This window comes from Salmo salar, chromosome ssa18 (genome assembly GCF_905237065.1).
Source record: "Salmo salar chromosome ssa18, Ssal_v3.1, whole genome shotgun sequence".
In the NCBI taxonomy this organism is placed as follows: Eukaryota; Metazoa; Chordata; class Actinopteri; order Salmoniformes; family Salmonidae; genus Salmo; species Salmo salar.
Genome location: NC_059459.1, coordinates 64,491,609 through 64,514,587, shown reverse-complemented (window position 1 = coordinate 64,514,587; position 22,979 = coordinate 64,491,609). Strand labels below are relative to the sequence as shown.

The window sequence follows — 22,979 nt, the reverse complement described above, 5'->3', positions numbered from 1 at the left end:
GTTACAGTGAAGCCCTAAAACTTGGCAATTGTCACATTAAAAAGTCTGTGTTTGTGAACAGGCAGTCATTTGTCAACAAAGACATGTTATTAATGGCAAGTTCGATAGAATTACAGCCTTAGGACATACAGTTGAAGTCGGAAGTTTACATACACCAGCAAAATACATTTAAACTCAGTTTTTCATAATTCCTGACATTTAATCCTAGTAGCCTTCTACAAGGTTCCCACAATAAGTTAGATGAATTTTGGCCCATTCCTCCTGACAGAGCTGGTGTAACTGAGTCAGGTTTGTAGGCCTCCTTGCTTGCACACGCTTTTTCAGTTCTGCCCACAAATGTTTTATAGAATTGAGGTCAGGGCTTTGTGATGGCCACTCCAATACCTTGACTTTATTGTCCTTAAGCCATTTTGCCACAACTTTGGAAGTATGCTTGGGGTCATTGTCCATTTGGAAGACCCATTTGCAACTAAGCTTTAACTTCCTGACTGATGTCTTGAGATGTTGCTTCAATATATCCACATAATTTTCCCCTTCCTCATGAAGCCATCTATTTTGTCCCACCTGCAGCAAAGCACCCCCACAACATTATGCTGCCACCCCTGTGCTTCACGGTTGGAATGGCGTTCCCCCTTTTTCTTCCTCGTTATGGCCAAACAGTTCTATTTTTGTTTCATCAGACCAGAGGACATTTCTCCAAAAAGTGCGATATTTGTCCCCATGTGCAGTTGCAAACCGTAGTCTGGCTTTTTTTATGGTGGTTTTAGAGCAGTGGCTTCTTCTTTGCTGAGCGGCCTTTCAGGTTACGTAGATATAGGACTCATTTTACTGTTGATATAGATACTTTTGTACCTGTTTCCTCCAGCATCTTCACAAGGTCCTTTGCTGTTACTCTGGGATTGATTCGCACTTTTCGCATCAAAGTACGTTCATCTCTAGGAGACAGAACACGTCTCCTTCCTGAGCGGTATGCCGGCTGCATGGTCCCATGGTGTTTATGCTTGCGTACTATTGTTTGTACAGATGAACGTGGTACCTTCAGGCATTTGGAAATTTCTCCCAAGGATGAACCAGACTTGGTCTATCATTTTTTTCTGAGGTCTTGGCTGATGTCTTTTGATTTCCCCATGATGTCAAGCAAAGAGACACTGAGTTTGAAGGTAGGCCTTGAAATACATCCACAGGTACACCTCCAATTGACTCAAATGATGTCAGTTAGACAGAAGCTTCTAAAGCCATGACATCATTTTCTGGAATTTTCCAAGCTGTTTAAAGGCACAGTCAACTTAGTGTATGTAAACTTCTGACCCACTGGAATTGTGATACGGTGAATTATAAGTGAAATAATCTGTCTGTAAACAATTGTTGGAAAATCTACTTGTGTCATGCACAAAGTAGATGTCCTAACCGACTTGTCAAAACTATAGTTTGTTAACAAGAAATTTGTGGAGTGGTTGAAAAACGAGTTTTAATGACTCCAACCTAAGTGTATGTAAACTTCCGACTTCAACTGTATTTGTCCCTCTGAGGAACCCTCTGAACTTAAAATGCTCTGTTGGGTTGATGATTGACATTTTATAGCTGAGGGTTTTCGTTCTCAAGTTTCTTTCTCCGTCATACAGTAGGCTAACCTATAACTGTCACTTATCAAGTGAGTTATATTGTTGTACTATTTGCACACCACTAAGTTAACTATGTAATGAACAAGACTATTATTAATAACATTATTCTGACCCTCTTAAAATCTCTTTTAGGACGTGCCTGGTGCAGTTCCGCTATGTTGGAAAGAGGAACATTGGGAGGTAGGATGATGTTTTGATTCTGTACTGCACTAATAGGTAGGGCTACTAATTCTGTCCTAAACAGGTACATGGTGCATGTGTCTCTGTGGGTTCCTTGCTAGTCAATAAATTATATAATAGTCATTGTCCCACACCCATCTTGAGACTTGGATGTCAAAGCTTGTTTTTCCTTTTTCTTTTTTGGTCCTTGTTCCTTACTAATATATTATGTCATTGTCATTGTTTATGCACCTACTCTTGTCTTTAGGTATGTCTCTAAGTCTGGCTTACCAAGTTTTAATGTCATGTGCACAAGAACAATGAAATGCCTTTCTTGCAAGCTCCAAACCCAACAATGCAGTAATCACTATCAATGTTAGTTGAAAATAACATAAAGTAGAACAAAAACACACAAACAATAATAACTAAGAAGAGCATGAGAAAGTAAGAAGATACAGTGCCTTCAGAAAGTATTCACACCCCTTGACTTTTTCCACATTTTGTTCTGTTACAGCCTGAATTTAAAATGGAGAAAATGTAGATTTTTTTTTCTCCACTGGCTTACACACAATACCCCATAATGTCGAAGTGTAATTATGTTTTTCAAAATTGCAACAAAATAATTAATTAATGAAAAGCTTAAATGTCTTAATTCAAGTATTCAATCCCTTTGTTATGTCAAGCCTAAGTAAGTTCAGGAATACAAATGTGCTTAACAAGTCACATAATAAGTTGCATGGACTCATTCTGTGTGCAATAGTGTTTAACATGATTTTTGAATGACTACCTCATCTCTGTACCCCACACATACAACAGTCAAAACTGTTCGCTGCTCTGGCACCCCAATGGTGGAACAAGCTCCCTCACGACGCCAGGACAGCGGAGTCAATCACCACCTTCCGGAGACACCTGAAACCCCACCTCTTTAAGGAATACCTAGGATAGGATAAAGTAATCCTTCTAACCCCCCCCCCCCCTTAAAAGATTTAGATGCACTATTGTAAAGTGGTTGTTCCACTGGATATCATAAGGTCAATGCACCAATTTGTAAGTCGCTCTGGATAAGAGCGTCTGCTAAATGACTTAAATGTAATCTGTTAGGTCCCTCAGTCAAGCAGTGAATTTCAAACACAGATTCAACCACAGAGCAGGGAGGTTTTCCAATTCTTAACAAAGATGGTCACCTATTGGTAGATTAAAAAAAGCAGACATTGAATATCCCTTTGAGCATGGTGAAGTTATTAATTACTCTTTGGATGTTGGGTCAATACACCCAGTCACTACAAAGATACAGCTGTGCTTCCAAACTCAATCTCGTCATTCGCATGTAGAAAAGACGGAGATACAGGGGACACATATCCGGGTTCCTTGTGAGAATTCGTTGGCGAGTGGGTAGCCCGCCTCTACCATTTGTTATATTGGCCAACGTGCAATCACTGGAAGAAACTGGATGAGGTCCGTTTGAGACAATCTTACCAATGGGACATTAACTGTAATATCTTACGTTTCACCGAGTCATGGCTGATCGACGACACAGATAATATACAGTTGGCAGGGTTTTCTGTGATTCGACAGGACAGAACAGCTACGTCCGGTAAGTTGAGGGTGATGGTGTGTGTCTATTTGTCAATAACAGCTGGTACGCGATGTCTACATTATCTACCAAGAGAGTTTTCATCTATATTTTTCATGGCCGTCTATTTACCACCACAAACCGATGCTGGCACTTATACAGCTCGTTGAGTCCAGTCTAAGGCCATAAGCTAACAAACCTCCAAACGAGCTTCAATGCCATACAACACTCCTTCCGAGGCCTCCAACTGCTTTTAAATGCAAGTAAAACTAAGTGCATGCTCTTCAACCGATTGCTGCCCACACCCTCCCGCCCACTAGCATCACTACTTTGGACGGTTCTGACCTAGAATATGTGGACAACTACAAATACCTAAGTGTCTGGTTAGACTGTAAACTTTCCTTCCAGACTCACATTAAGCATCTCCAATCCAAAATTAAATCTAGAATCGGCTTTCTATTTTGCAACAAAGCCTCCTTCATTCATGCTGCCAAACATACCCTCGTAAAACTGACTATCCTACCGATCCTTCGGCGATGTCATTTACAAAATAGCCTCCAACACTCTACTCAGCAAATTGGATGTAGTCTATCACAGTGCCATCCGTTTTGTCACCAAAGCCCCATATACTACCCACCACTGCGACCTGTATGCTCTCGTTGGCTGGCCCTCACTACATATTCGTCGCCAAACCCACTGGCTCCAGGCCATCTATAAGTCTATGCTAGTCTCCGCCTTATCTCAGCTCACTGGTCACCATAGCAACACCCACCCACCTGCTAGCAATGACTGGAACGAATTGCAAAAATCACTGAAGCTGGAGTCTTATATCTCCCCTGTGGACTACAAGAAAAGGAGGGCCTAACATGCCTCCATTCAAATCGACAGGGCTGTAGTGGAGCGGTCGTGAGTTTCAAGTTCCTTGGTGTCCACATCCCCAACAAGCTATCATGGTCCAAACACACCAAGACAGTCGTGAAGAGGGCACGATAACGGCTTTTCCTCCTCAAGAGACTGAAAAGATATAGCATGGGTCCCCAGATCCTCAAGACGTTCTACAGCTGCACCATCGAGAGCATCCTGACCAGTTCCATCACCGCCTGGTAATGCAACTGGTCGGCATCTGATGGTAAAGCACCACAGATGTTAGTGCATATGGCCCATTACATCACTGGGGAAAAGCGTTCTGCCATCCAGGACCTATATACTAGGCGGTGTCAGAGGAAGGCCCAAAACATTGTCAAAGACTCCATTCACCCATGTCATAGACTGTGCTGTCTGCTACCACATGGAAAGCGGTACTGGAGCACCAATTCAAGTTCCAAAAGGTTCCTTAAACCTGTTGGGGCTCGGGGGCAGTATTGAGACATTTTGAAAAAAATATGTGCCCATTTTTAACTGCCTCCTACACCAACTCAGAAGCTAGGATATGCATATTATTAACACATTCGGATAGAAAACACTCTGAATTTTCTAAAACAGTTTGAATGGTGTCTGTAAGTATAACAAAACTCATATTGCAGGCAAAAACCTGTGAAAAATAGATCCAAAAAAAATTGAATTTTGTGACTGTACTATGTAGTGTCATTGTTTTATAGATACCATAGTGAGAAAGGATTCATTTCGCAACTCCTACGGCTTCCACTAGATGTCAACGATCTTTATAAAGTTGTTTGAAGCGTCTATGATAAACAGAGAGCAAATTAGAATCCAAGGAAGTTGACATGTCATCACTTCATTTTTTTGCGCCTGCGCATAAATCTGAGAAACGTGAGTTTGTCATCATTTTTTATCTAGACATAGGATAGGTTGTGTGAAAATATTACTGATGTTTAACGTTAAAAATGGACCAAAAGATTAATGCTAAACAACATTTGACATGTTTGAACGAACATAAATAGATTATTTACTAGGTTTTTTTAGCTTTTCGGCGTGATTTTACCAGCCCCCAACCACGTTTTGTGGGAGCATAATGAACGCTAAGTACTTGGTGTTATTTGGACATAAATTATGAACTTTGTCAAAAGAAACCACATTTGTTCCGGACCTGGAATGCCTTCCGGACCTGGGATCCTGCCTTCTGATGGAGATAATCAAAGGTAAGGGGGTATTTACAATGTTATTATCGATTTTAGATGATGCTAACTGTATAGCATAGCCTGTTGTTCTTAGCATAGCACCCCGTTTATTGCAAAATGTGATTTCCCAGTAAAGTTATTTTGAGATCTGGCCATTCGGTAGCAATTACGAGATGATAATATATTATTCTTTGAATGACAATATTATAATTTACCAATGTTTTCGAATAGTAATTTTGTTATGTTCACCGGAAGCATTTCAGAGAAGAAAAAAATCTGAATTTCACGCTACTGTAAAATGCTCTTTTTGGATATAAATATGAACTTGATGGAACAAAAAATGCATGTATTGTATAAAATAATGTCCTAGGAGTGTCATCTGATGGAGATTGACAAAAGTTAGTGCATAATTCAAGCTGGTTTCTGCTTTTGGTGACGCCTGACCTTGAATTGAAAATGGATGTTTGTACTTTTGTGGCTATGTACTGTCCTAACATAATCTAACTTTATGCTTTTGCCGTAAAGCCTCTTTGAAAATCGAACAATGTGGTTAGATTAAGGAGATGTTTATCATTTAAATTGTGTAAAATAGTTGATTGTTTGAGAAATTGAAATTATTAGATTTTTGATGTTTTGAATTTCCAGCCTTGTTAGCAATCCCGGCTCGGGGTTCATTGCTAACCTGTAGCCCCAATAGGTTATTAACAGCTTCTACCCCAACCTATGACTGCTGAACAATTAATCAAATGGCCACCCGGACTATTCGCGTTGATACACCCCCCCCCCTTTGTTTTTACACTGCTACTACTCGCTGTTTATTATCTATGCATAGTAACTTTACCCTTACCTATATGTACAAATTACCTTGACCCACCTGTACCCCCGCACATTGACTCTGTACTGGTACACCCTGTATATAGCCTCGTTATTGTTAATTTATTGTGTTACTTGAAAATGTTTTACTTGATTTAGTAAATATTTTCTTAACTGCATTGTTGGTTAAGGGCTTGTAAGTAAGCATTCGTATTCGGGGCATGTGACAAATAAAATGCGATTTAATTATGACTGCTTCACCAGTGGAGTCGCAGCAACTTTTAGAAGTTGTTAAAATGTTCAAATTGCTCACTAATTTCATTTGACAGAGAGGAAGGAAACCGCACAGGCATTTCACCATGAGGCCAATGGTGACATTGAAACAGATAAAGTTGAATGGCTGTGATATGAGAAAGCTGAGCATGGATCAACAACATTGTAATTACTCCACAAAACTAACCTAACTGACAGAGTGGAAAGACGGAAGCCTGTACAGAATAAAAATATTAAAAACATGCATTCTGTTTGCATCAAGTCACTGAAGTGATACCGCAAATAATGTGGCAAAGCAATGAACTGTTTGTCCTGAATACAAAGTCTTATGTTTGGGGCAAATCTTATTACAACACATTACCTAGTACCACTCTCCATATTTTCAAGCATAGTGGTAGCTGCATCATGTTATGGGTATGCTTGTAATTGTTAAGGACGGGAGTTTTTCAAGATAAAAAAGAAATGGAATGGAGCTAAGCACAGACATAATGCTAGAGCAAAACCTGGTTCAGTCTGCTTTCCACCAGACACTGGAAGATTAATTTAATTTGCCTTTCAGCAGGACAATAACCTACAGGGCCAAACACACGGCCAAATCTACACTGGTTGCTTACCCAGAAGACACTGAAAGTTCCAGAAGTGGCCGAGTTACATTTTTTTGACTTAAATCTGCTTGAAAATCTATGGCAAGACTTAAATGGCTATCTAGCAATGATCAACAGCCAATTTGACAGAGCTTGAAGAATTTTGAAAATAATAATGAGCAAATGTTGCACAATCCAGGGGTGGAAAGCTCTTAGAAACGTACCCATAAAGACTCACAGCTGTAATCACTGCCAAAGGTGATTCTAACATGTATTGACTCATGGGGTTGAATACTTATCTAATCACTATATTAATGTTTTAAAATGTTATTTGGTTGTACAAATGTTTGTCATTTAAAAGTGGAAGAAAAATACATTTAAATGCATTTTAATCCCACTTTGTAACACATCACAATTTGAAAAAGTCAAGGGGAATACTTTCTGATGGCACTGTATATGCAGTACAGGGTCAGTTCCAATACCATATTTACAATGTTCAGGGATACTGGAGTTAGAGGTAGAAACTGTACCACCTGGTGTCACTTGCAGAGGGAGGTGATCAGTCACAGTGTCTTAAGCTTAGTGACGAGCTTGGAAGGGGCAATGGTGTTGAACGCTGAGCTCTAGTGAATGAACAGCATTCTCACATCGAGTTTTGATTTCCTGCTCGTCCATTAAATGTGTCATGGACTCCCCGTGTTTAGTGTACTCTATGGGTAATTTTTGTATGTTTGTTAGTGGGAGTCCAGACACCTGAGTGTCCCCTGTCAATGGATTATATCACCCATCTTATATCTGTGTGTCTGTCTGTCTGTCTGTCTGTCTGTCTGTCTGTCTGTCTGTCTGTCTGTCTGTCTGAGTCAGGATGCCTGGGTATCCAAGCTGTTCTCGTCAGACAGGAAGAACCAGACCATGCCTGTGATGCGCTGCAGAGCCGGCCTCATGCAGGTCAAACTGCAGCAGTTTAGCTCCACAGAGACCGCTCTCACACTCAACAAAGGTACAGTTGAAGTCGGAAGTTTACTTTAGCCAAATACATTTAAACTCAGTTTTTTCCTGGTAAAAATTCTCTTTTTTTATGGCGGTTTTGGAGCAATGGCTTCTTCCTTGCTGAGCGGCCTTTCAGGTTATGTCGATATAGGATTCGTTTTACTGTGGATATAGATACTTTTGTACCTGTTTCCTCCAGCATCTTCACAAGGTCCTTTGCTGTTGTTCTGGGATTAATTCGCACTTTTTGCATCAAAGTACGTTCATCTCTAGGAGACAGAACGCGTCTCCTTCCTGAGCGGTATGACGGCTGTGTGGTCCCATGGTGTTTATACTTGCGTACTATTATTTGTACAGATGAACGTGGTACCTTCAGGCGTTTGGAAATTACTCCGAAGGATGAACCAGACTTGTGGAGGTCTACAGTTTGTTTCTGAGGTCTTGGCTAATGTCTTTTGATTTTCCCATGATGGCAAGCAAAGAGGCACTGAAGGTAGGCCTTGAAGTACATCCACAGGTACACCTCCAATTGACTTAAGCTTCTGACTGACATCATTTATCAGAAGCTATCAGAAGCTTTTAAAGCCATGACACAATTTTCTGGAATTTTCCAAGCTGTTTAAAGGCACAGTCAACTTAGTGTATGTAAACTTCTGACCCACTGGAATTGTGATTCAGTGAATTATAAGTGAAATAATCTGTCTGTAAACAATTGTTGGAAAACTTGTGTCATTCACAAAGTAGATGTCATAAACTGACTTGCCAAAACTAGTTTGTTAACAAGAAATTTGTGGAGTGGTTGAAAAACAAGTTTTAATGAGTTCAACCTAAGTGTATGTAAACTTCCGACTTTAACTGTATATGAACATGTTGCTATCCCTTCCCACTTCCCTCTGTCACACATATACTGTTATACCTTGAATACAGTGCATTCGGAAAGTATTCACACCCTTTAACTTTTTCCTCATTTTGTTACGTTACAGCCTTATTCTAGAATGGATTAAATAAATAAATAAAAATCCTCCTCAATCTACACACAATCCCCCATAATGACAAAGGGAAAACAGGTTTTTACAAATGTTTTCAAATGTATTCCAAATAAAAAACAGAAATACCTTATTTGCTTAAATATTCAGACCCTTTGCTATGAGACTTGAAATTGAGCTCTGGTGCTTTCTGTTTCCATTGATCATCCTTGATGTTTATACAACTTGATTGGAGTCCACCTGTCGTAAATTAAATTGATTGGACATGATTTGGAAAGGTACACACCTGTCTATATACGGTCCCACAGTTGACATTGCATGTCAGAGCAAAAACCATGCCATGAGGTCGAAGGAATTGTCCGTGGAGCTCTGAGACAGGATTGTGTCGAAGGCACAGACCTGGGGAAGGGTACCAATAAGATCCTGCAGCATTGAAGGTACCCAAGAACACAGTGGCCTCCATCATTCTTAAATGGAAGACGTTTGGAACCACCAAGACTCTTCCTAGAGCTGGCCGCTTGGCCAAACTGAACAATCAGGGAGAAGGGCAGTGACCAAGAACCCGATGGTCACTCTGTCAGAGCTCCAGAGGTCCTCTGTGGAGATGGGAGAACCGTACAGATGGACAACCATGTCTGCAGCACTCCACCAATCAGGCCTATGTGGTAGAGTGGCCATACGGAAGCTACTCCTCAGTAAAAGGGACATGACAGCCCGCTTGGACTTTGCCAAAAGGCACTTAAAGGACTCTCAGACCATGAGAAACAATATTCTCTGGTCTGATGAAACCAAGATTGAACTCTTTGGCCTGAATACCAAGTGTCATGTCTGGCAGTATCATGCTGTGGGGATGTTTTTCAGAGGAAGGGACTGGGAAACTAGTCAGGATCGAGGGAAAGATGACCTGAGCAAAGTACAGAGAGTTCCTTGATGAAAACCTGCTCCAGAGCACTCAGGACCTCAGACTGCGGCGAAGGTTCACCTTCCAACAGGACTATGAACCTAAGCACACAGCCAAGACAACGCAGGAGTGGCTTCAAGACCAGTCTCTGAATGTACTTGAGTGGCCCAGCCAGAGCCCGAACTTGAACCGATCGAACATCTCTGGAGAGACCTGAAAATAGCTGTGCAGTGACGCTCCCCATCCACCCTGACAGAGCTTGAGAAGATCTGCAGAGAACAATGGGAGAAACTCCCCAAATACAGGTGTGCCAAGCTTGTAGCGTCATACCCAAGAAGACTTGAGGCTGTAATTGCTGCCAAAGGTGTTTCAACAAAGTACTCAGTAAAGGGTCTGAATACATTTGCAAATTTGATGTTTCAGTTTTTTATTTAGAATAGATTTGCAAAATGTTTTAAAACAAACTGTTTGCTTTGTCTTTATGGGGTACTGTGTCAAACTATTCACACCCCTTGACTTTTACCATGTTTAGTTGCATGATGAAAATGGATTTAATTGTCATTTTTCTGTCAACGATCTACACAAAATACTCTCTCAAAATAGATGAAAAATAACAAAAAAATATTAAGTATATTTTGATTAGATAAGAATTCAACCCCTTGGGTAAATACATGTTAAACAACTTTGGCAGTGATTACAGCTGTGAGTCTTTCTGGGTAAGTCTATAAAAGCTTTGCAAACCTGGATTATACAATATTTTCCCATTTATCCTTTTAAAAATTATTCATGCTCTATCAAGTTGATTGTTGATAATTGCTCGACAGCCATTTTCAAGTTTTGCCATAGATTTAAGTCGATTTTAAGTCGAACTGTAACTTGGCCATTAAGGAACATTCAATGTCGTCTTGGTAAGTAACTCCAATGCATATTTGGCCTTGAGTTTTAGGCTATTGTCCTGCTGAAAGGTGAATTTGTCTCCCAGCGTCTGTTGGATAGCAACCTGAACCAGGTTTTCCTCTAGGACTTTGCATGTGCTTACTTTGTTTTTTTCCTGAAAACTCCCTAGTCCTTGCCGATGACAAGCATAACATAACATGGTGCAGCCACCACCATGCTTGAAAATGTGTTGTACTCAGTGATGTATTGTAGTTGCCCCAAACATATCACTAATGCTTTGTTTTCAGGACAAAAAGTGAATTGCTTTGCCACATTTTTTTGCAGTATTACTTTAGTGCGTTATTGCAAACAGGATGCATGTTTTGTAAAATTTTTCCATGTACAGGCATCCAACTTTTCACTTTGTCATTTAGGTTATTATTGTGGAGTAACTACATTGGTGTTTGCCTCATCCTCAGTTTTCTCCTATCACAGCCATTAAACTCTGTATCTGTTTTAAATCACCATTGGCCATGGTCTCAGGTCCTCAGAGAGAGCGAGCGAAAGAGATGGAAGAATTAGAGGGAGCATACTTAAGTTCACACAGGACACCAGATAAGACAGACTGACCTTAGCTCCCCTGCACATAAACTATTGCAGCATAGATACTGGATGCTGAGACAGTGGGTCAGGGGACACTGTGGCCCTGTCCGACAGGCAGGATATAACTCCACCCACTTTGACGAAGCACAATCCACACCACTAGAGGGATATCAACAGACCATCAATTTACTACCCTGAGACAACACGCACGAGCCCAACGGGGCGCAAGACTGGACAGGAAGATCACGTCACTCAAGTCAAGTATAGCATAAAAAATCACAATGACATTTATTAGCAAGGAGCAAAAAAGAAAAAGGAATAACTAGCTTAGACAACCAAGTCTCAAGATGGGTGGGGGACGTGGAACCTTAGCTTGGACATCCAAGCATGCTGATTCCTACAAATACACAGAGACACATGTACCTGTTCAGGACAGAATAAATAGCCCTACCTATTAGTGCAGTACAGAATCCCAACATCATCTTACCTCTCCCTGTAAGGTCTACAGTCGTGGCCAAAAGTTTTGAGAATGACACAAATATTAATTTCCACAAAGTTTGCTGCTTCAGTGTCTTTAGATATTTTTGTCAGATGCTACTATGGAATACTGAAGTATAATTACAAGCATTTCATAAGTGTCAAAGGCTTTTATTGACAATTACTTGAAGTTGATGCAAAGAGTCAATATTTGCAGTGTTGACCCTTCTTTTTCAAGACCTCTGTAATCCACCCTGGCATGCTGTCAATTAACTTCTGGGCCACATCCTGACTGATGGCAGCCCATTCTTGCATAATCAATGCTTGGAGTTTGTCAGAATTTGTGGGTTTTTGTTTGTCCACCCGCCTCTTGAGGATTGACCGCAAGTTCTCAATGGGATTAAGGTCTGGGGAGTTTCCTGGCCATGGACCCAAAATATCGATGTTTTGTTCCCCGAGCCACTTAGTTATCACTTTTGCCTTATGGCAAGGTGCTCCATCATGCTGGAAAAGGCATTGTTAGTCAACAAACTGTTCCTGGATGGTTGGGAGAAGTTGCTCTCGGAGGATGTATTGGTACCATTCTGTGTTCTTTGGCAAAATTGTGAGTGAGCACACTCCCTTGGCTGAGAAGCAACCCCACACATGAATGGTCTCAGGATGCTTTACTGTTGGCATGACACAGGACTGATGGTAGTGCTCACCTTGTCTTCTCCGGACAAGCTTTTTTCCGGATGCCGCAAACAATCGGAAAGGGGATTCATCAGAGAAAATGACTTTACCCCAGTCCTCAGCAGTACAATCCCTGTACCTTTTGCAGAAAATCAGTCTGTCCCTGATGTTTTTCCTGGAGAGAAGTGGCTTCTTGCTGCCCCTCTTGACACCAAGCCATCCTCCAAAAATCTTCGCCTCGCTGTGCGTGCAGATGCACTCACATCTGTCTGCTGCCATTCCTGAGCAAGCTCTGTACTGGTGTTGCCCCGATCCCGCAGCTGAATCGACTTTAGGAGACGGTCCTGGCGCTTGCTGGACTTTCTTGGGCACCCTGAAGCCTTCTTCACAACAATTGAACCACTCTCCTTGAAGTTCTTGATGATCCGATAAATAGTTGATTTAGGTGCAATCTTACTGGCAGCAATATCCTTGCCTGTGAAGCCCTTTTTGTGCAAAACAATGATGACGGCACGTGTTTCCTTGCAGGTAACCATGGTTGACAGAGGAAGAACAATGATTCTAAGCACCACCCTCCTTTTGAAGCTTCCAGTCTGTTATACGAACTCAATCAGCATGACAGCGTGATCTCCAGCCTTGTCCTCGTCAACACTCACACCTGTGTTAACGAGAGAATCACTGACATGATGTCAGCTGGTCCTTTTGTGGCAGGGCTGAAATGCAGTGGAAATGTTTTTTGTGGATTCTGTTCATTTGCATGGCAAAGAGGGACTTTGCAATTAATTGCAATTCATCTGATCACTCTTCATAACATTCTGGAGTATATGCAAATTGCCATCATACAAACTGAGGCAGCAGACTTTGAAAATTGATTTTTGTGTCATTCTCAAAACTTTTGACCACGACTGTACACCTGTTGTATTCGGCGCACGTGACAAATAAACTTTGATATAATGTTCCTCTTTCCAACATAGTAGAACTGCACCAGGCACGTCCTGAACGAGATTTAAGAGGGTCAGAATAATGTTATTAATAGTAGTCTTGTTCATTACATAGTTAACTTAGTGGTGTGCAAATAGGACATCAATATAACTCACTTGATAAGTGACAGTTATAGGTTAGCCTACTGTATGACGGAGAAAAAAACTTGAGAGAATGAAAACCATCAGCTATAAAGTATAATCATCAACCCAACAGAGCGTATTTTTACCCATCGACCAATAGGTGCCCTTCTTTGCAAGGCATTGGACTTTGTCGTTGAATCTATGCTTGAAATTCCCTTCTCGACTACTGGACCTTTCAGATAATTGTGTGGGGTATAGAGACAGGGCAGTCATTCAAAAATCATGTTAAACACTCCATAAAACGTATTATCTGACTTGTTAAGTACATTTTTACTCATTAAGTTATTTAGGCTTGTCATGGCAAAGGGGTTGAATACTTATTGACTCAAGACATTTGACTTACATGTTTTATTAATTTGTAAAAAAAATTCAAAATTAAATTAAATACATAATTACACTTTGACGTTATAGGGGTATTGTTTCTAAATCAGTGACACAATCTAAATTTGATCTATTTTAAATTCAGGCTGTAACACAACAAAATGTGGAAAAAGTCAAGTGTTGTAAATACTTTCTGTAGGTGTAGTAAAATGATAAACAATTTTGTGGAAAAAAGTCAGAATTGGGCTCCCTGTGTACAGTAACCATAGCCATGTAGGTGCTACTCTGATGAAATACAATCCACTGTCCCCATATCAATACTGAGCCATCACAATATTCCACTGTGGTACATGGTCCGTATATGTCCTCTGACTCTCTCTCTCTACTGCCTGGTGTGTGTGGTCCAGGGGCTGGTCCGTCAGAGGCAGAGGTCCATCACCAGGCTCTGTTAGAGGGTAGTATCGCTACAGAGGCCTGTCTCAGCGTACTGGACATCCTATCACTCTTCATTCAGTGCTTCAAGGTTAGTACTAGACCTTTTACTATGGGTCTAGCTACGTTTTTCCCTGTTCCATGCCCTAGTGATGGACTAGTTCAATGTTGTATGAAGACACAGAATTAAAGGAATTAACCAGTTTGTTTCACTGTCTCAATTGCAGTGGTGGAAAAAGTACCCAATTAAAGTAAAAAATACCATCATAGAAAACTACTAATTGTCCTGTCCTGCTAAGCATTCGAAATGTAACAAGTACTTTTGAGTGTCAGGGAAAATGTATGGGGTAAAAAGTATATTATTTTCCTTAGTAATGTAGTGTAGTAAAAGTTGTCAAAAATATAAAGATTAAAGTACAGATTCCCCCAAAGAACTTCTTAAGTAGTACTTTCAATTATTTTTACATAACTCCTTTACACCACTACTCAATTGGAACTTCAATAATTGTTTGGTCAATTGGGTTTTAACACATTGATTTAAAAAATGGTTTGTAATTGAAAAATATATGGATTTCTGCATTGGTTAACTGATCAGGTATGTGACTGATTGTCCTCAGAACCAGCTGCTGGACAGTGATGGCCACAACCCCCTGATGAGGAAAGTGTTTGATGTTTATCTCAACTTCCTGAAGGTTGGCCAATCAGAGGCTGCCCTCAAACACGTCTTTGCCTCCCTCAGGTCTTTCATTAACAAGGTGGGACTAAGAAATATAATTTTGCGTTGGAAAAATAGGAACAAAATTACTCATTAATTTAGAGTTTAATATCCACGAGGGCATTATTTATCAAAGTGCGGTCATATTTATTATGGATTATTAATACTTTATCACAGTGTTCTGATTAATTATTTGTTTCAATGTTTTACATTACGTTGTTGAACACTGTATATTTACATATGGGGATTTTGTTGTTGTCAGTTCCCGGTGGCGTTGTTTAAGGGCCGTGTGACTCTGTGTGCGGCTCTGTGCAATGAGGTTCTGAAGTGCTGTGTGTCTAAGATGGGTCTGCTGCGGGCCGAGGCCTCCGCTCTACTCTACCTGCTGATGAGGAACAACTATGATTACACCAAGAGGAAGACCTTCCTACGCACTCACCTGCAGGTCAGCTATTGTAACATGGATGGGTGGGCGGGTGGGTGGGTGGATGGATGGATGGTTGGGTTGGATAGATGAATACATAAATTAATACACCAAGAGGATAACCTTCCTATGCACTCACCTACAGGTCATATACAACATCCCCCTGAACGGCAAGGAACTGCCAGCTGTCACTGATTGTTTATTTAACTGCGCAATGCAATACTGATTCTGTTATTGCATCATCAGCAGTCCATCACTGGTGTGCCTATGAACAACAAGTTTCAAAGCACTTCATGTTATGTCAAAGTAGCACTATACCCAACCCATGAGTCCTCTCTGTGCGGTCTCATCAATTTAGCATGCACAAACTCCCCTCACACAAATATATTTAATAAAACAATGAACACTCACAAAGAATGGCTATGAACCAGTTGGAAACTCATTTGATGTCCAAGCAGATTTAACATCACAGCACTGACATTGCTTTGATCATCTGGCCAAAGAATGTGAATGAAAGTTGAAATACAGACCGGCTGTTTAGATTCCCAACTTCCTCTAACAATCCTGTTAGAAACCATTCTCAATACTTCCATAAGCCGTCAAGGGACATATTCAATAATTAAATTATCCGTGATGAAAATGGGCTCCAATTTCCATCTCATAACTCAGCCAGAGCGCTGTGTGCGTGTGCGTGTGCGTGTGCGTGTGTGTGTGTGTGTGTGTGTGTTTGTTTTATTTAGGATTGGAACAGTCCCACTCCTTTTGTAGTTTTATTGGACAGGACAGTGAGAAAGGAAGGAGCAAATAGAGTGTGCAAGTGCAGATGTTGGATTTGATCAATTTCATTGTGATTCAGAGGCAGCAGCCTAGAACGCTGGACCACCCCAGGCCAGGGGTGTGTTGTGTTAACATCAGTTCCCCCTTCATCTCTCTTTCTACCTTCTCCCACATTAAAAAAATACTAGTATACTAGGGCTGTGACCATACCAGTATTGAAATATTGTTTCCATGGCAAAAATGAAAACTCAAAGCAGACCAAACTCTTTGGTCCTTTAAAAACCTGCTGTATGTAAAATATTGTGTGCTATAGCTTGGAAAATAAATAAATGTGACTCTAGATGACGACATAATGATGTTTGTTTCCAATATTAGGGCTGTTTTCCTAAAGAAGTTAAATATACTTGGTGTGTTGTTTCCTTGACATGAGACTAATAACGAGATACTGTTATCGTTCCGAAACTTTAGTATACTATGGTATAAATACTATAGTATTCACTGTAGTGTTTCTGCAGACTTTACTGTAGTATACTGTAGCATTTACACTTAACTAGAGTATAAATACTGTGGAAAAATAACTGTATTATATACTAAAGTAATTAATGTAGTGTTTTTGAGGATTGTAGTATACTGTAGTATTTACTGTTGTTTTTTTTGCAGACATTACTAAAGTATTTACTATAGTTTTTTTGTTGTATTATCTTTGACATTGAAGTGGAGGCTTTCTCCTTGAGGGAACCTACTGGAGAAAAGAGAACATTTTCCATAACCTGTAGGTAGGACTGGGTTCTGAATGGATAGTTCAGAGCTTCTGCTCTTTTCTATAACCTGTAGGGAAAAACAATATTTGGCACAATGTGTGGCACAAATTGGGATATGGGGGAGGGGAATGGGCAGGGAATATGCAACTTAAACACTTTAGTATTTAGTTATAAAAGTGTAGTGTTTTTGCGGACTGTGGTGTTTTTGCGGACATTACTGTAGTGTTTACTACAGTGTTTTTTTGTGGATAATACTGTAGTATTTACTATAATATTCTACAGTATACTACACATGATCGAGGGATACTACAGTGTGTAGTATAGTATTCTAAAGTATACTTCAGTTTACTACATAATTCAATAGAAAGTACTGTAGTATTCTATAGTAAACTGTAGTCTTTTTTTATGTGGGCTGGTGTAGATCATCATCGCAGTGAGCCAGCTGATCTCAGATGTGGCACTGACCGGTAGCTCCCGCTTCCAGGAGTCCCTCTCCATCATCAACAACTTTGCCAACAGCGACAAAGCCATGAAGGTAACCGTTAGGAAAAGCTTGTAATGTATATTTGCTGTAGGTGGTTATGAATTAGCTCCCAGGGTTACGTAATTGCTAGGCTTTATCTTGTAAGACTAACACTGTCTTAAGTCTCCATCGTCAACAACTTGACAACAGTGACAAAACCAAAGTAACCCTCCACTCTTAGAAAAAGGAATTACAAAAGCGTTCTCCGGCTGTCCCCATAGGAGAATCCTTTTTACTTTTAGCTAGAACCCTTTTGGGTCTGTGTAGAACCCCCTGTAAGCAGAGGTTTGCTTTATGCCCTTCATACACCTAAGTTAACTGGTTATTTCATCCCCTCGGGTCTGTTGTTCACCCGGTAGACATCTCCATCATCATCATAAAATAACAACTAGTTCTCCAACAGTGACAAAGCAGCTGTGTAGCTAACCTAGGGTAGAGTACAGAAACCACCACAATCTCTCCATATCCCAGTCTGTTGGACGACGCAATCGCCATTGCATTGCACACTACCCTATCCCACCTGGACAAGTGAAATACCTATGTAAGAATGCTATTCATCGACTCCAGCTCAGCTTTCAACAAAATAGTGCCCTCCAAGCTCATCACTAAGCTCACGGCCCTGGGTCTGAACCCCTCCTTGTGCAAAATAACCTCTCTGTCAACTTCAACAAAAAGAAGGAGCTGATCGTGGACTACAGGAGACAGCAGACAGAGAACGCTCCCATCCACATTAACAGAGCTGCAGCGGAGAGGGTCTAAAGCTTCAAGTTCCTCGACGTGCACATCACTGACGACCTGGAATGGTCCCGTCACTCAGACAGTGTGGTGAAGAGGGTGCAACAGGACCTCTTCAACCTCAGGACGCTGAAGAAATTCGGCTTGGCCCCTAAGACCCTCACAAACTTCTACAGATGCACCATTGAGAGCATCCTGACAGGCTGTATCACCGCCTGGTACAGCAATTGCACCGTCCGCAACCGCAGGGCTCTCCAGAGGTGGTCAGCCCAACGCATCACCGGGGGCACACTGCCTGCCCTCCAGGACATCTACAGCACCCGATGTCACAGGAAGGCCAAGAAGATCATCAAGGTCCTCAGCCACCCGAGCCACACCCTGTTCACCCCCTTACCATCTAGAAGGAGCAAGACAGTACAGGTGCATTAAAGCTGGAACTGAGAGACTGACAAACAGCTTCTATCAGACTGTTAAACAGTCACCGCTAGCCGGCCTCCACCCAGTACCCTACCCTGAACTTTAGTCACTGTTACTAGCCGACTACCACCTGGTACTCTATTCTGCACCTTAGAGACTGCTTTGCCCTATGTACAGTACATAGTCGTTGAACAGTGGTCACTTTAATAATGTTTAACCATACTGTTTTAACCACTTTATATCTATATACTTTATTCTAGTCATGGCTCATCCTATATAACTACTGCTGTACACACACACCTTTTCTATTCATATACTATCTATAATGTCTATCGAAACCATTATTTTTATATATATATATATATATTCCGGACTCTGACATTGCTCGTTCTGGTATTTCTTAATTTCTTTCTTTTTACTTTTTGGATTATGTGCGTATTGATTTGTATTGCTAGGTATCATTACTGCACTGTTGAAGCTAGAAACGCACCTGCGATAACATTGGAAATCTGTGTACATGACCAATATACTTTGATTTTAACAGTCCTGCTGTAATGAGTTTAACAAGAGTGTCAAAGGGACATGCAGTGCATTCAGAAAGTATTCAGACCCCTTTACTTTTTCCATATTTTGTTACGTTACATTTGGGGAGTTTCTCCCATTCTTCTATGCAGACCCTCTAAAGCTCTGTCAGGTTGGCTGGGGAGCATCGCTGCACAGCTATTTTCAGGTCTCTCCAGAGATGTTCGAATGGGTTCAAGTCCGGGCTCTGGCTGGGCTACTCAAGGATATTCAAAGACTTGTCCCAAAGCCACTCCTGCCTTGTCTTGGCTGTGTGCTTAGGGTCATTGTCCTTCGTTGGCCTTCGACCAAATCTGACGTCCTGAGCGATCTGGAGCAGGTTTTCATCAAGGATCTCTCTGTACTTTGCTCTGTTCATCTTTCCCTCGATCCTGACTAGTCTCCCGGTCCCTGCCGCTGAAAAACATTCCCACAACATGATGCTGCCACCACCATGCTTCACCGTAGGGATGGTGACAGGTTTCCTCCATACGTGATGCTTGGATTTCAGGCCAAATAGTTCAATCTTGGTTTCATCAGACCAGAGAATCTTGTTTCTCATGGTCTGAGAGTCTTTTAGGTGCCATTTGGCAAACTTCAAGCGGGCTATCATGTGCCTTTTACTGAGGAATGGCTTCCACCTGGCCTCTCTACCATAAAGGCCTGGTTGGTTGAGTGCTGCAGAGATGGTTGTCCTTCTGGAAGGTTCTCCCATCTCTACAGTGGAACTCTGGAGCTCTGTCAGAGTGACCATCGGGTTCCTGGTCACCTCCCTGACCAAGGCCTTTCTCCCCAGATTGCTCAGTTTGGCCGGGCGGCCAGCTCTCAGAAGAGTCTTGGCAGTTCCAAACTTCTTCCATTTAAGAATGATGCTGGCCACTATGTTCTTGAGGACCTTCAATGCTGCAGAAATGTTTTGCTACCGTTCCCCAGATCTGTTCCTCGACACAATCCTGTCTTGGAGCTCTACAGACCATTCCTTTGACCTCATGGCTTGGTTTTTGCACTGACATGCACTGTCAACTGTGGGACCTTATATAGACAGGTGTGTGGCTTTCCATATTATGTCCAACCATTTGAATTTACCACAGGTGGACTCCAATCAAGTTATAGAAACATCTGATGATCAATGTATAAAGGATGAACCTGAGCTCAATTTTGAGTGTCATAGCAAAGGGTCTGAACTTATGTGAATAAGCTATTTCTGTTTTTAATTTTAATACATTTGCAGAACATTGACAAAAACTTGTTCTCTCTTTGTCATTATGGGGTAATCCATTTTAGTATAATCCTGTTAGGGCTAGGGGGCAGTATTGACACGGCTGGATAAAAAACGTACCCGATTTAATCTGGTTACCACTCCTACCCAGTAACTAGAATATGCATATACTTATTACATATGGATAGAAAACACCCTAAAGTTTCTAAAACTGTTTGAATGGTGTCTGTGAGTATAACAGAACTCAAATGGCAGGTCAAAACCTGAGAGATTCCTTTACCGGAAGTGGCCTGTCTGACCATTTCTGGAACTTCTTTGCCATCTCTTATCTTTTACTAAGGATCTCTGCTCTAACGTGACACTTCCTACGTCGTCCATAGGCGCTCAGAGCCCGGGAAAAACCTGAATGTCGTCATCCCAGCCCCAGGCTGAAACACATTATCGCCTTTCTCAAGTGGCCGATCAAGGGACTCTGGGCTTAGGCGCGTGACCTGACCGCCCCCGTCTTTGTGATTTTTTTTTCCCTCTGTTTGCCGAAAAGGAGATTCCCGGTCGGAATATTATCGCTTTTCTACGAGAAAAATGGCATAAAAATTGATTTTTAAACAGCGGTTGACATGCTTCGAAGTACGGTAATGGAATATTTAGAATTTTTTTGTCACGAATTGCGCCATGCGCACGACCCTTCTTTACCATTTCGGATAGTGTCTGGAACGCACGAACAAAACGCCGCTATTCGGATATATAACGATGGATTATTTTGGACCAAACCAACATTTGTTATTGAAGTAGCAGTCCTGGGAGTGCATTCTGACGAAGACAACAAATGGTAATCAAACTTTTATAATAGTAAATATGATTATGGTGAGTGCTAAACTTACCGGGTGTCTAAATAGCTAGCCCGTGATGCCTGGGCTATGTACTTAGAATATTGCAAGATGTGCTTTCACCAAAAAGCTATTTTAAAATCGGACATATCGAGTGCATAGAGGAGGTCTGTATCTATAATTCTTAAAATAATTGTTATGCTTTTTGTGAACGTTTATCGTGAGTAATTTAGTAAAATGTTAGCGAATTCCCCGGAAGTTTGCGGGGGGTATGCTAGTTCTGAACGTCACATGCTAATGTAAAAAGCTGGTTTTTGATATAAATATGAACTTGATTGAACAAAACATGCATGTATTGTATAACATAATGTCCTAGGGTTGTCATCTGATGAAGATCATCAAAGGTTAGTGTTGCATTTAGCTGTCTTCTGGGTTTTTGTGACATTATATGCTAGCTTGAAAAATGGGTGTCTGATTATTTCTGTCTTGGTACTCTGCTGACATAATCTAATGTTTTGCTTTCGTTGTAAAGCCTTTTTGAAATCGGACAGTGTGGTTAGATTAACGAGAGTCTTGTCTTTAAATAGCTGTAAAATAGTCATATGTTTGAGAAATTGAAGTAATAGGATTTTTAAGGTTTTGAAAATCGCGCCACAGGCTTCAAGTGGCTGTTACGTAGGTGGGACGAATTCGTCCCGCCTAGCCCATAGAGGATAAGGCTGTAAATTAACAAAATGTGGAAAAAGTCAAAGGCTCTGAATACTTTCTGAATGCACTGTATATACTGCCTTGGCTGTGCTCTTTTAATGAGTGATACTTTTGTTTGTTCCCCGGTCAGATATTCACCAGACTGTTGTCTTGGAGTAGGATATGCGGCTTGGAAAGGGAGATTTTTTCATAAGACGTGTAAGGTATCAAGGTCTTGCTGCAGTCTGTAATAGCTTGAAATGTAAATATATCTGAGGTGGTTAAGACGCGTGTTAGCTCCCAGAGCTAGCCTAATGCCGAGGCTTTAGCTCATTGGGCTAAGACAGTCTTGAGTCGAGCAGATGACCAGGATGCTTTCTGACTTTGCCTGTGAATACACTTAAGTCTTACTAGATACGAGTACCTGCTAAATTACTCAGATGCAGATCCACTGTGAAGGATGGGAAATGTGTTCTGCTAATGTTTTGTAAATTACCAACTGTCTGTACTGTTCCAGTTATGTTTATTTGAGGATGAATAAATTAGCACACTCCCTAGTACAGAATGGTTACCAGTAACCTTCAGGCTGCGCTGTGCTTTGTGTGTGTTTGTGTGCGTGTAGTCGACAGCGTTCCCTGGGGAGGTGAAGGGACTGACCAAGCGTATCCGGACGGTGCTGATGGCCACAGCCCAAATGAGGGAGCATGAGAAGGACCCAGAGATGCTGATGGACCTGCAGTACAGCCTGGCTCACTCCTACGCCTCCACCCCCGAGCTGCGACGCACCTGGCTGGATAGCATGGCCCGGGCACACGTCAAGAACGGAGACCTCTCTGAGGTACAGTCAAT

The 22,979-nt window shown here is 41.3% G+C and overlaps 1 protein-coding gene across 1 annotated transcript in view; it reads left to right on the top strand.

Annotated features, from left to right (window-relative positions):
* The window catches only part of LOC123728738 (dedicator of cytokinesis protein 11-like), a 137,592-nt gene that overhangs the window by 64,106 nt on the left and 50,507 nt on the right, over positions 1 to 22,979 (top strand). Inside the window, 7 exon segments of the mRNA XM_045701398.1 lie at positions 1,755 to 1,802; positions 7,963 to 8,102; positions 14,460 to 14,575; positions 15,102 to 15,239; positions 15,462 to 15,644; positions 17,583 to 17,696; positions 22,753 to 22,968. Coding sequence (XP_045557354.1) covers positions 1,755 to 1,802; positions 7,963 to 8,102; positions 14,460 to 14,575; positions 15,102 to 15,239; positions 15,462 to 15,644; positions 17,583 to 17,696; positions 22,753 to 22,968 — 955 coding nt within the window.